The sequence below is a fragment of the Antechinus flavipes genome, chromosome 5, assembly GCF_016432865.1.
Source record: "Antechinus flavipes isolate AdamAnt ecotype Samford, QLD, Australia chromosome 5, AdamAnt_v2, whole genome shotgun sequence".
NCBI lineage: Eukaryota > Metazoa > Chordata > Mammalia > Dasyuromorphia > Dasyuridae > Antechinus > Antechinus flavipes.
In genome coordinates this window covers 218,070,887-218,084,447 of record NC_067402.1, presented here as the reverse complement: position 1 = coordinate 218,084,447, position 13,561 = coordinate 218,070,887, and the positions used below count along the sequence as shown (strand labels likewise).

The 13,561-nt window shown below is 52.3% G+C and overlaps 1 protein-coding gene across 1 annotated transcript in view; it reads left to right on the top strand.

The window, feature by feature from the left end:
- The window catches only part of LRP1 (LDL receptor related protein 1), a 111,195-nt gene that overhangs the window by 47,584 nt on the left and 50,050 nt on the right, over window positions 1-13,561 (top strand). Inside the window, exons 18-34 of the mRNA XM_051961460.1 lie at window positions 155-271; window positions 529-609; window positions 2,380-2,547; window positions 3,689-3,871; window positions 5,017-5,217; window positions 6,356-6,601; window positions 6,806-7,003; window positions 7,556-7,760; window positions 8,105-8,269; window positions 8,743-8,987; window positions 9,358-9,489; window positions 10,047-10,274; window positions 10,516-10,690; window positions 10,926-11,020; window positions 11,723-11,872; window positions 12,055-12,195; window positions 12,418-12,552. Coding sequence (XP_051817420.1) covers window positions 155-271; window positions 529-609; window positions 2,380-2,547; window positions 3,689-3,871; window positions 5,017-5,217; window positions 6,356-6,601; window positions 6,806-7,003; window positions 7,556-7,760; window positions 8,105-8,269; window positions 8,743-8,987; window positions 9,358-9,489; window positions 10,047-10,274; window positions 10,516-10,690; window positions 10,926-11,020; window positions 11,723-11,872; window positions 12,055-12,195; window positions 12,418-12,552 — 2,865 coding nt within the window. The remainder of the gene's footprint in view (window positions 1-154; window positions 272-528; window positions 610-2,379; window positions 2,548-3,688; window positions 3,872-5,016; window positions 5,218-6,355; window positions 6,602-6,805; window positions 7,004-7,555; window positions 7,761-8,104; window positions 8,270-8,742; window positions 8,988-9,357; window positions 9,490-10,046; window positions 10,275-10,515; window positions 10,691-10,925; window positions 11,021-11,722; window positions 11,873-12,054; window positions 12,196-12,417; window positions 12,553-13,561) is intronic.

The window sequence follows — 13,561 nt, the reverse complement described above, 5'->3', positions numbered from 1 at the left end:
TAAAGTCCTTTCTATCTCTAATGTGGGACTGTGTATGACCTTGGAACTTTTATGGAGACTTTGAAGATCTGGCCGGAAATAGGGCATGAGACCTCAGGGATGACCTGGGAGGGATGAAATCAGTGTGTGCATTCACAACCTCTGCTACCCACAGCCCGCACCTGCCCCCCCAATCAGTTCTCCTGTGCCAGTGGCCGGTGCATCCCCATCTCCTGGACGTGTGACCTAGATGATGACTGTGGTGATCGATCCGATGAGTCAGCCTCATGTGGTGAGAGAGTGGGAAGGGAACAAGGTGGAGGAAAGGGACGCTCCATACTCCTCATCCGATTGAGTGGTTCTTGCTCTGAGGCCCCCTCTTTCCACCTGCATGAAGGCCACTGAAAATAAAGGGGCTCCCCCTCCATCCTGCCAGTTCTCAAAGACTAGGGTGGCAGACATTTCTAGGCAGTGAGATGTGGGGATAGTGCTCTGAGGCTAGAGCTATCCACTCACCCCACTCAATGCTCACTCCTCTCATACCCACAGCCTACCCCACCTGTTTCCCCCTGACTCAGTTTACCTGCAACAATGGCAGATGTATCAACATGAACTGGCGCTGCGACAATGGTAAGGGCTTCCCCTCTCCATTCCTGACTCCCTCTCCTTTCTTCCCCATCTTTCATTAAGGCATTATAGATAATAGGACAAGCCCCAAATTAAAAAAAAAAGTTGGGTAATCGTAACCAAATTAGCATCTCCCTCCCTCCAAAAGGCTGAGGTCCTGCTATTTTGGTTAGAGGAGAATGGAGAAGGAGGAGGAGCTTAACACCTGGCCAATGGAAAAACACTAGACATATATTCAAAAATAAGATCATGCATAATATAATATAGAGTCTTGAAAACTTTAATTAGCTCCAAAGATCAATTTTTTCCCCTTCTGTTGCACCAACATGGGGCAGTGTGGTTTGTTTAATTGATTTTTTAAAAAAAATATTTGGTAACTTTTTTCAGTATAATCAGTTTCTTGATGGTCTTCTGTATTTTATCTAATCCATTTAAAAAGCATTCTTCCAAGAAAGGGCCCCTAGATTTCACAAACCTGTGGGGGGATCATACCCCAAAAGTGAGGCACTCCTGCCCCAGAGGGGCCAGAGTTAGAGCAGCCCCCGTCCCTTCTCTCACGCCCTCCCTGGGAGCTCTTGCCTCCTCACCAATGGCTGCCCCGGGGAGCCGGCCATGGACCAGATGATGCTGCGCCGAGCAGGGGCCAGTCCTGTGTGTGTGTGTGTGTGTGTCTCCGTCTGCGTGTCTGTCTCCATCTGGGGGCCTCTGGACCCCGCCGCGGGGTCCCCTGCTTCCCCCAGGCTTAGTTGTGAGGGAGTGCGTGCTGTGGCGCTGCCGGGCCCCGGGTGCCAATGGTTCCCCCGGCGGTTTCTGTGTTTCAGAGAAGGATTGTGGGGACGGCTCTGACGAAAAGACCTGTCCTGAGCCTGCCGGTCAGTGCATAGTAGCACATGCACCATCAACTCCCACAGAGCCTGCAGCCCTGCAGGCAGCTCCGCCCCCAGGGGGCTCAGCCAGCCGCAGACCCTCGCCTCCCCTCCCCCCCAGGCCCCGGGGAGGTGGGGCAGGAGCTAGCTGACAGCCCAGAGAGGAGAAGGGAAGCGAGAGGGAGAGAGGGAGATGCTCTGCGAGGAGGCAGGAGCACGGGGAGCAGGCCGGCTGGCCCTCCTCAGGCAGGCCCCGGCTTTGAGAGTCCTTCCTGCTGTTGGAGGCCCTTCCCCTTCTCACACACAGCCACAGGCCCCCGAGGAGAAAGTCAGTCACCCCCAGTACAGAGAGGCAGGATCAGCACGGTCTCTGGGCTTGGATGGATCCGCCCCCTGGGGCTAAAATGCCTCAGGGATTTCTGCCTTTGGGGGGAGACAAATGGAGGCTCAGTCCGGTGCCTTCTACCACATGTAGGCCAGGGGAGCCAGGGGATGCTTCTAGGGCCCACCGCCTCCTAGGAAGTCAGGGATTCCTGCTTCGAAAGAAAGGAAGAAAGGCTCTAGAGAGCGCCCCCACCCCCTGAGGGGGATTGAGGAGAGACGGCGGTCTCTCCCCCATGGAGGCCAGGACCCGGGGAGGAGGCTCTGAGAAGCAGCCCTCTCCCCCTCCCCCAAGCCCCAGCTGTGTGGTCCATGGTGCATGCTGCAATCTATGCAGTTTCTGTGACTTTTCTGTTTGTTGTTTTCTCACCGGGGGAGGGGGGAGGAGGGGCTGACGAGTCCTGAGGGTCGGGGGCGGTCTGGAGTCAGGGGGGCGGCGGAGTGAGGCTGCCAGGGGAAGGCCGGGCTGCTGACGGCCTCCTCCCTCTGCCCTCCTGCCTGCTCCCCACCCCCACCCCGCCGCCAGACAACGACTGCGGGGACAACAGCGACGAGGCCGGCTGCAGCCACTCCTGCTCCAGCACCCAGTTCAAGTGCAACAGCGGCCGATGCATCCCTGAGCACTGGACCTGCGACGGGGACAACGACTGCGGGGACTACAGTGATGAGACCCACGCCAACTGCACCAATCAGGGTGGGCCTCCGGGGCTGGGCACGGGCTGGCACCATTGGGGGCACCGCAGGTTGGGAGCAGGGTGCAGCCGCGCTGACGGGGAGGGGGCACCCGGAGCCGGGGGCTGTCCCAGATGGGAGGGGCGGCTGCAGACCCTCCCAGCTTTAGGGAGCGTAGGAAGGAGAGGAAGTGGAGGCAGGAGAACGCGCTGGCACTGGGGAGGAGGCTCAGCCTCAGTCCCATGGCGGAGAGGGGCCGGACCCACCCCGGCCCTTGCAGAGTGGGTGAGAGCTTCATGGGGGGCACAGCAGCTGTGCCCCAGGCGGGCGTTGTAGAGGCCCAGTACCCAGAGCCGTGCCAGCCGCAGCGGGAGCTTGGCAGGGTGGGGCAGACCCCCAGCCACTTCATCGAGCAGTCAGAAGTACTGAGTGACCATGCTGGACACCTTAGGGGATACAGAGAAGGGTGAGACGCAGTCCCTGTGCTCAAGGACCTTACAGGCTAGTTGGGGAGACGAGACACACATACGCGAAAAGAACTAGCAGAACAAAGCGGTGTGTGGTGAGTGCCCGGGGACGGCGCAGGCCCGGCTCTGCGGGAGCTGTGCGAAGGCGAGGACTCGGGGCTGCAGGAAGGCCTTCTGGAGGAGGCGGGACTTGCGAGGGGCTCACTCCGGGCCAAGCTGGCGAGTGGAGAAAGCCGGACAATACAGTGGGCCCCGAAGGGCCTTGAAAACCCTGGGGAAGCCATGGCAGCTTTCTTTAGTCTGGAAAGAGAAGTGGAAGGTGCAGTTTTAGGCAAAAGATGAAGAAATGAGGAAAGCAAAGCAGCAGGAAGCTGTTGCAGTGAGTAGCCCAGGTACGGGCCGCTTAGGCCTGAGTTAAGGCGACAGCAGAGGAAACGGAAATGAAAGTGCAGGGGGAGAACTGCTGGGAAGGAAGACTTGAGCAGGCCTTGATGACAGCTTCCGTGCGATCAGACGGTCACCTTGGAGATGGAGAGGCATGGGGGAGGAGGAGGCAGGGAAGAGCGTCTGGTTGGGAAGAAGGATTGGGTCCTTCAGAGGAGAAGTTGAGGCACCGGGATTACTGGGTTGAACTTAGGAATGAGGTGAGGGCATCCTTGAGGCGTCCTCACGTCCTCCTCCATCCCTCGTTTCCAGCCACTCGACCCCCTGGTGGCTGCCACACGGATGAATTCCAGTGCCGCCTGGATGGACTGTGCATCCCCCTCCGGTGGCGCTGTGATGGAGACACGGACTGTATGGACTCCAGCGATGAGAAGAACTGTGAGGGAATCACACATGTCTGTGACCCCAATGTCAAGTTTGGCTGCAAAGATTCAGGTAAAGAAAAGGGGCTCCTGGGAGCTGATGTGGTAAGGAGGAGGCAAGAAGGAACCTGGGAAGCAGAGTGGGGAAGGAAACTGGGCTGAAAGGAAGGGGAATAAATAGATAAACATACACACATATGTATATATACATACACATGTATATATGTGCACACAGAGACATCTACATATATATATGTAGTACTTACTATGTACCAGGAGCTGTGTTAAGAACTTTAAAGAGGGTCCACACAGAGTAGGGAAGGAGACTGGGCTGAAAGGAAAGGGAAGAGAATAAACATGTATATAGGAGCTCTTACTGTGTGTCAAGAACTATGCTAAGAACTTTAAAAGAGAGTCCATTCAGGGAATCAGGAAGGAGACTAAGATAAAAGGAGGGACATTCAGGTAGTGGGGAAGGCCGATAGGGAAAGGAAGGAAAGAAACCTCTATGTACACCTACTATGTGCTAGGCCCATTAAGGGAGGTCAGTTTGAGAGTAGGAGTAGGACAGGCATTTGTAGGGAAGGAGGCTGATTAATAGGGAAGGGAAGAAACTTTTATGTACACTTATATGTGCTAGGCCCATTAAGGGAGGTCAATCAGAGAGTAGGACAGGCATTTGTAGGGAAGGAGGCTGATAGGGAAGGGAAGAAACCTTTATGTACACCTACTATGTGCTAGGCCCATTAAGGGAGATCAGTTTGAAAGTAGGACAGGCGTTTGTAGGGAAGGAGGCTGATAGGGAAGGGAAGAAACCTTTATGTACACCTACTATGTGCTAGGCCCATTAAGGGAGATCAGTTTGAAAGTAGGACAGGCGTTTGTAGGGAAGGAGGCTGATAGGGAAGGGAAGAAACCTTTATGTACACCTACTATGTGCTAGGCCCATTAAGGGAGATCAGTTTGAAAGTAGGACAGGTGTTTGTAGGGAAGGAGAATGGGCACACAGAGCACACCTAATCCACAGTACAAAGTGAGTATTGCACCATCCATGATAGTACCAACTCTTAAATCCTCCTGGGGACTCCTACTTCCTGTGGAACATTGACGTGACACCATCCTTGGAGAAGCCGGTTGGGCCTTAAATAATGGAAATGGGGCTTTGGGGGGCCAGATGTGGGTGCCCTTCCTCCACTCAGACCATGCTTTCCCAACCAGGGCGCTGCATCAGCAAGGCCTGGGTCTGCGATGGGGACAGCGACTGCGTGGACAACTCAGACGAAGAGAACTGCGAGTCCCTGGCCTGCAAGGCTCCCTCCCATCCTTGTGCCAACAACACCTCTGTCTGCCTGCCCCCCGACAAGCTCTGTGACGGCAACGATGACTGCGGAGACGGCTCCGACGAGGGCGATCTGTGCGGTGAGTTTCTGGTGGTGGGAACGGTTGCACTCGGGGTTTATCTCATGCTACGTGCTCGCTGGCTTAGAGCAAAGAATGCTGAGTAGTCGGGGTATCAAATCCCTGCTGCTGATGCTGACTGGTTCTGAGACCCAGGCAAGTCTCGTCGCCTCTGGGCGCCTCGGGCAACTTTCTGAGACTTATCTGCCTCAGCTGCCGACTCTCTGTACCTGGAGTTACTCACCCTGGTGAAATCACCCATCTCCCACGAATTCCCATAGACAGTGGGCTGTGCTGGGGAGGGGAAAGTCAAGGTCTCTGCCTTCTAGTTAGGGAGACAGGAGGAACAAGGTAAACTGAGGATGTGGGTAAGAGAGCTGCTGAAAGGAGGGGCGGGACTGCCAGGGTCAGAGCGGCCCTGCTTGCTCCTGCTGGACTGGGCAAGGAAGCCAGAAAGTGGGATTGGAGGCAACTTCTCCGCCACCTTAGGGCTTAGGAGAGGTGGAAAGGAGAAAGAAGGGCATCCCAAGCTCAGTCAAAGGCAAAAGCTGGGTGGAAGAAATACGTCAGGGTGTGTTTGGGGGATGAAAATAAACCAGTTTTGCCAGAAAGGAAAGTTTATGTCTGGGAGTGGTGGAAGATAAAGCCAGGTGGGGCCAGAGCAGGAGACATTTTAGAAATTACGGGGCAGGGCAGCTTTATCTTTGAGGGGCAGCTCAGGGATCAAGAAGGGGTGAGGAATGGGAAGGAACTTTTCGATGGGAAATAGATTGGACAAGAGTAAACTTTGGGATGAGAACATCCCCTACACATACACATCCCCGCGTCCCAAGTCCACAAAAGTCCTGTGAAGGAAAGGATACCAGGATTCCAGCTGTAGACATAAGATAAGGACACAGATAATGATACTAAGCAAGATAGGATAAGCATCTACAAAGTGCTGTGGGAGTTCAAAAGGAAAAGTTTGCAGGAAGGGGGAGGAGGGATTGGCCAAGAAGCTCTGTAGCAATCGTTTCTTTCCTAAAACTTTTCTCGGCCTGTTTGGGAAGAGATTGTCTAGGAAGGCTTTTGGGGGCCCCTTTTGAGCTGAGCTGTAGAGGCCCCCTTCCTCGCTGACCCCTTTGTCCCGACGGCTCTCCTCCGGACTGTTTCCCTGCAGACCAGTGCTCCCTGAACAATGGGGGCTGTAGCCACAACTGCTCCGTGGCGCCCGGGGAAGGCATCCTGTGCTCGTGTCCTCTGGGCATGGAGCTGGCACCCGACAACCATACCTGCCAGATCCAGAGCTACTGCGCCAAGCACCTCAAGTGCAGCCAGAAGTGTGAACAGAACAAGTTCAGTGTCAAGTGTTCTTGCTACGAGGGCTGGATGCTGGAGCCTGACGGGGAGAGCTGCCAGAGCCTGGGTACGGGGCGGAAGCGGGGGGAGGGTTCCTGGGGGGCGCACCTGGAGAAGCCGTCCCCGGGACCCTGTTTCCCAGAGTGGGGGGCTCAGCATCCTGTCCCTCCTTGCGGCTCCTCTTGGGGGCTGACAAAGCTCAGGCTGCGGGCTGGAATGGAAAAGCGGGGGATGTCCCGGTCCCTGGCTGACCTCCCCCCTCTCTCCTCAGACCCTTTCAAGCCATTCATCATCTTCTCCAACCGACATGAAATCCGCCGGATCGACCTTCACAAAGGGGACTACAGCGTGCTGGTGCCCGGCCTGCGCAACACCATCGCCCTGGACTTCCACCTCAGCCAGAGTGCCCTCTATTGGACTGACGTGGTGGAGGACAAGATCTACAGGGGGAAGCTGCTGGACAATGGAGGTGAGCGCACAGGGATGGAGAGGGACGTGCAGCACGCGGGCGGAGGAGAGAGCGGGCAGGGGGGCCGAGAGAGGCGTCCGAGGGGCCAGAGACGGACAGACAGACAGGGGCCACCGGCTCCCCCCTCATCCCCCACTCTCCCTGCTAATCGAGTTAGACTCTGCTTTAAGTCCTGTCGGCTGACGCCCCGTAATTATCCTCAGAAGAGCTGCCAGCCTGATAATTAGTATAATGAGCAGTCTCAGAGCTAGAACTGGAGCGGGGCTTATTGGAAAGGGTTTTTTTGAGGGGGACACCCCTTCTTAGAAGTAAGAGGTATGTTAAATAAGGAGATTAGAAGTCCTGTCCCATCTTTGGCCCTGGGTTTGGTTCCTGTTCTTGGCAGGTGAAAGGGACAATTAAGGAAACAGTAGAATACTGGGGTGGAGAGAGGGGAAGGCACAGAGGAGACTGGGAACGTGTCTGAAGTAGTGAAGCCCTTGGACTCCCTCCCTCCGTCCCTCCCGCCCAGCGGGATCTAACCTTATTGCAATCCGCCCCCCCTCTCTGTAGCACTGACTAGCTTTGAGGTGGTGATTCAGTACGGACTGGCAACGCCTGAGGGCCTGGCTGTGGACTGGATCGCTGGTAACATATACTGGGTCGAGAGCAACCTGGATCAGATTGAAGTGGCCAAGTTGGATGGGACGATGAGAACCACCCTCCTGGCTGGAGACATAGAACACCCTCGAGCTATAGCTCTGGACCCCCGGGATGGGTGAGGTTTTCCTTATTCAAGAAAGTTAATGGCCTATCGGAGAGAGTGCTGGATTTGGAGTCAACAAGAACTGAGTTCAGATCCTACCTCACTTACAAGTTTTGTGACCCTAGTAAAGTTATGTCACTGTCTGCCTCAGTTTCCTCATTTGTAAAATTGGAGTAAATCATAGCCCCTGACACCCATGGTGGCTGAGAAGATAAAAAGAAGCAAATATGAAACTCTGTAAACCTTAAAGCAAGAGTTCTTTCCCACCACCCTCCCCTCGGGATTCTGTTTTAGGCAGACTGGGAATTTCCTCTCCTGGTCTTCTCTTACTTTTTGTCCCCTCACCCCCACCCCAGGATCCTATTCTGGACAGACTGGGATGCGAGCCTTCCCCGAATTGAGGCAGCCTCCATGAGTGGAGCCGGCCGGCGCACCATCCATCGGGAAACTGGCTCTGGCGGCTGGCCCAATGGGCTGACTGTGGACTACCTGGAGAAACGGATCCTCTGGATTGATGCTCGGTCAGCTTCCTTCTCTTTCCTCAGACCCTTGTAATCCCTTCAGCCGCTGAAAGGCAAACTTGAAACCTTCCCTTAGGCTCTCCACTGCTCTCTGGCTCCCTTCCCCAGTGGCAGGCTCAGTGAAGTGAGAAGCGTGCCTCCAGGGTCAGCAAGGGCTCTTGGGACCGCTGACAATACTAGCAGAGATAGATGTTCTGGGATGGAAAGTGAGGGGAGCAGACATTAAAAAGTTAGAGAAAAGTGGAATGGGGGTGGCTCAGAGGACCTAGGAACTCAAAGGGGAACCACACTAAAGACCAAGAAAAGGTGAATAAGCAGAGGAGTGACAGGATTTAGTGGGTTCTCATTCTGTCCCCATCAGGTTTGGGGGGGGGTTAATTTGAGGCTCTTAAGGCTTAGGAGCACTAGAGACAGACCTGGTAGAGGGTAGGCTGAAGGAAAGGATGAATCAGCCCGCCTCACTCTATCCTCAGGTCTGATGCCATTTACTCCGCTCGCTACGATGGCTCCGGCCACATGGAGGTGCTTCGGGGGCATGAGTTCCTGTCACACCCATTTGCAGTGACACTCTACGGAGGAGAAGTGTACTGGACAGACTGGCGAACAAACACACTGGCCAAAGCCAACAAGTGGACTGGCCACAATGTCACCGTTGTCCAGCGGACCAATACGCAGCCCTTTGATCTGCAAGTCTATCACCCCTCCAGGCAGCCTATGGGTAAGGAGAACTTGAAAAGGAAAGGCTGATAAATAGGAAACATTATTCTGTTCCTAGATAAGAGGGAAACCCAGCTGGTAAGCAGAGATTGATGTATAATACATCTTTATAGCCCTGAGGTAAACAGGGAAGGTCCCACCCTTTTTTTTTTTTTCTCTCAGCTTTCCTCCACTTGGGGAGGATAGAATCCCAATGAGATTAGAATAGGGAAACTGAATTAAGGTTGGGGACAATAATCCACCCAGTAATGGAAGTGGGAGGATAGTTGGATCAGAAACTGGGGGAGAAGACAAGGTTAGAACAAAGCAAGTAAAAAAGGAAGGAAATCTTAAGAGTGGAGGACTAATGCCCTCCTCTCTCTGACCTGCAGCTCCTAATCCCTGCGAGGCCAATGGAGGCCGGGGCCCCTGTTCTCATCTGTGCCTCATTAACTACAATCGAACTGTCTCCTGTGCCTGCCCCCACCTCATGAAGCTGGACAAGGACAACACCACTTGCTATGGTATGGAAATGAGAAGATTGGGTCTTCAAGGAGCCAGTGGTGAATTGGGGCAGGGGTGAACATTCAATCAACAAACATTTAAGTCCCTACTCTGTGTAAGTCAAAGGAATTGTTTTTTCCTTTGTACCTCATCTAGCACAGTGCAGTACACAGTAGGTGCTTAAAAAATGCTTGTTGACTGATTGTAAAGCTTTGATACGTTTTTTGTCTAATGAAGGGTGGAAATGCATGAATAGTTGTGATGCAAGGGAAATTGGAGTAAGTGCCAAAGAGAAGTCCAGGTAAAGTACTATGAGGAATTTGGACTTAAATAATTTTTAGTTGGATCTAGGCAGTAATAAAATCTGGGGAAAAGAGTGCAGTTCAAGGAGGAGTCAGGGAAAAGTTCTTGTTGAAGGTAGCACCTGAGTTGGGTCTTGAAGGATGAAAAGACAAATAAGAAGAATCAGCGTGCCCTTATCCCCAGAGAACAAGTTGACCCATATGTATATGATGACAATTTGGAGACAGAGGGCTGCCTATAATGATCCATTCTGTGACACCATCATTGCCCACAGAGTTTAAGAAGTTCTTGCTGTACGCCCGTCAGATGGAGATCCGGGGTGTGGACCTTGATGCCCCCTACTACAACTACATTATCTCATTCACCGTCCCTGACATTGACAACGTCACAGTCCTCGATTATGACGCCCGGGAGCAGCGTGTCTACTGGTCTGATGTCCGAACACAGGCCATTAAACGTGCCTTCATTAATGGCACTGGTGTTGAGACAGTCGTCTCTGCAGGTATCCTACTGGTCTCACCTCACTTTTGACCTCCCGCTCAGCTAATGAACTGAACCCTTCCATCCAATCTACTAATGCTTCTCTACCTCCCACTCCCGAGCCCTCTTAACTCCAGCTCCTGATGCTCCTGATATAAATGCCAGAATCCCATCTCTTATTCCCATAGACCTTGTTCTCTGAATCCCTGGAGCTCTGAGCAGATCTCTGCTCCCACATAACATCCTGTTCCATGTTTCCTCAGACCTTCCAAATGCTCATGGGCTCGCTGTGGACTGGGTGTCCCGAAATCTGTTCTGGACAAGCTATGACACCAACAAGAAACAAATTAACGTGGCCCGTTTGGATGGTTCCTTCAAGAACGCAGTGGTCCAGGGGCTAGAGCAGCCACACGGACTTGTTGTCCACCCTCTGCATGGGTCAGTCCAGGGAGATAATCTGTCTTCAGAGTCATGTGTGAGACCCAGATAGCCTTCCCTTGGGAATCCCTTCTTGCTCGAGGGTTGATGTCCATTCAGAGATGCCGGGAAAAAAGATTGCATGACTTTGAAAGCTGAGAATCTGGAGAGATCTGGGATAGTGGGGAGACCGCAAAGAGAGTCTAGGCACATGAAACCTGTCTTTGCCTCTCATTTGTGCCTTTCCCTACCCTAGGAAGCTGTACTGGACAGATGGGGATAACATCAGCATGGCCAGTCTGGATGGCAGCAACCGCAGTCTCCTCTTCTCTGGCCAGAAAGGCCCTGTGGGTATGAGCCTAGCCCTTGGGCCCCAAACCCAAAGACCCAATAGAGCCCTTCCCCTTAGTCATTACCAACATAGTGGTATTTGGTCATAAGATACAGGCTTAAGTCTAGGTTCCATCACTTACTTACCAGATGTTAAATGAATTTCTTTGCATCTGGCTTCAGTTCCTTCATCTGTATGATGAGGACATTGGAAGATATAATTTCTAAGTATTTTTTCCCTGCTCTGAAGTATGTATAAGAGTATTTGTAAACCCTAAAACTTTATATGACTGTTATTATTCACCCTCCCTTTCTCCCATCCCCCCCAACCTCATAAAGACAGCTTTATATTATGGAAAGAATCCTGCCTCTGAAGCCAGAGAACCTGGCTTGTAATCTCTCTTTATTGTCTGTGTAATCTTGGACAAGTTACTTAGACTTTTGTATCCTCACTTTCCTCACCAGTAAAATGAGAGGCTTGGCTTAAGAGGGTTGGCTCCTGAGGGCCCTTCCAGATTTGAATCTATCTATCTATGGTCCCTTTGGACTCCTAATTCTCCCCAAATTTTCTTCCCCCACTCCACCTGCCAGGGACCCCTCTCATCTCCATGATGGGGAAGTCAGGTCTCAATATCAGGAAACTAGGTGAGGGAGAGTTCCAGGTTCACCACTAAGCTGAGTTAGAAGTGACAAGTCCCACCTCCCTTTGGTCTCCTCTGCCAGGCCTGGCTATTGATTTTCCTGAGAACAAACTGTACTGGATCAGCTCTGGAAACCATACCATCAACCGTTGCAACCTCGATGGGAGTGGTCTAGAAGTCATTGACACCATGAGGAGCCAGCTGGGCAAAGCCACTGCATTGGCCATCATGGGTGAGGGCCGGGGGAACTGACCCAGGGGCAGGGCTCCCCATGGGGGAGGGTACATGCTACTTTGGAGGTGTTAGAAGAAGGGGGAGACTGGAAAGAAAAGGAGAAGGGAATGATTTGGGATAAAGGTGTTGGTCAGTGACAAATAAATATCCTCTCCCTCTCCTCACTCCTGCTTCAAACAGGCGACAAGCTGTGGTGGGCAGACCAGGTCTCAGAGAAGATGGGGACATGCAACAAGGCTGATGGCTCTGGGGCTGTGGTCCTGAGAAACAGCACAACCTTGGTTATGCACATGAAGGTGTATGATGAGAGCATCCAGCTTGGTGAGGGTCAGGGGCACAAAGAAGGTGGGAGCTTAGAGTTGTGGGGAATGTTGAGAAATGGAGGAGAGAGGGTCAGCGGAGGTTGGAGAAAGGACAGAATGGAAATATCTTCAAATACTGACTACTTCTGACTAGGTTCAGCCTAGTCACAGCCCTGCACCCGATCAGATTCTGGTACCCTGAATTTCTGATCACACATAGCTCTCTTCTTCCTTTCCACAGGCCTCCAGGGAACCAATCCCTGCAGTGTGAACAATGGGGACTGCTCCCAGCTTTGCCTTCCCACCTCGGAGACCACACGGTCCTGCATGTGCACAGCCGGCTATAGCCTCCGAAGTGGTCAACAGGCCTGTGAGGGTCAGTAGTAATCTCCCTCCCATCCACTGCAAACCTGCCCTTTATCTCCACTACCCTTCCCTTCCTACTCAGGGGATCAGGTCAGTTGGTTGCTGAGGATTCACAGCATGTCCGGCACTGGACAAGATGCAAAAAAAACCATAAGACATAGCTATCAGCACCCTTTCCTCGACCTCCTGCGGTTCACAGTCCAGTTCGGGGAACAGAATGAACACATTTGAAACATTTGACAGTAAATACCAAATTCTGTGCCATGATCTATATTGTATAACCAAGCTCAAAAAAAATATGGGCTAGAGTAGGAAGAAATAGACTTATGTTGGAGGAGCTAGATAAGTGGGATAAAGAAAGGGACAGAACAGCAGCACAGAGGCCAGAAGGAGCTTGTCATTTGGGAGGAGTCGTGTGTAGACCTTCCTAGTGGAGCTGATGTGTTGAGTTTGGGAAGGAGTTCAGGGGGTAGGTTTAATTAGACCAGGTTATAAATGCCAAAGATAATGGGGAGCCATTGTAATTCAATTCTACACATGTTTATTAAATGCCTACTACACATAAGGCATTGAAGGGGGAAGGAAAAGCTGTGAAAGCAATGTTTTAGGAAGGTTAATCTGACAATGGAAGATGAAATGGTAGAACCAGAGGCAGTGAGGGGGCTTCTTATAGTTATCCAGGTGTTGGGTTCTGGACTAGGTTATGAGCAGTAGGGATATGGCTGGCCTTTACAAGGAAATAATGACCAGTTGGAGAAGAGAAAAAAGAATTCAGGCAACTGTAAGAGCTCTAGCCTGAGAGATAAGAAGAATGGTGATATTGTTGAAAAAAATGAGAAAACTTGGAAAAGGACCTATTTTAGCAGGAAAAGTACAGTTCATGGGCACAAGGTTGTTTGAGAGGACATCCACGTGCAGGGGAGTGGCAGGTTGGCATTTGGAAAGGTAGGTCTAGTTTACAATAGAGTGATGAGATGTAGATATGGGAATCATCAAGACCCCATTGCTGCCTATTTACC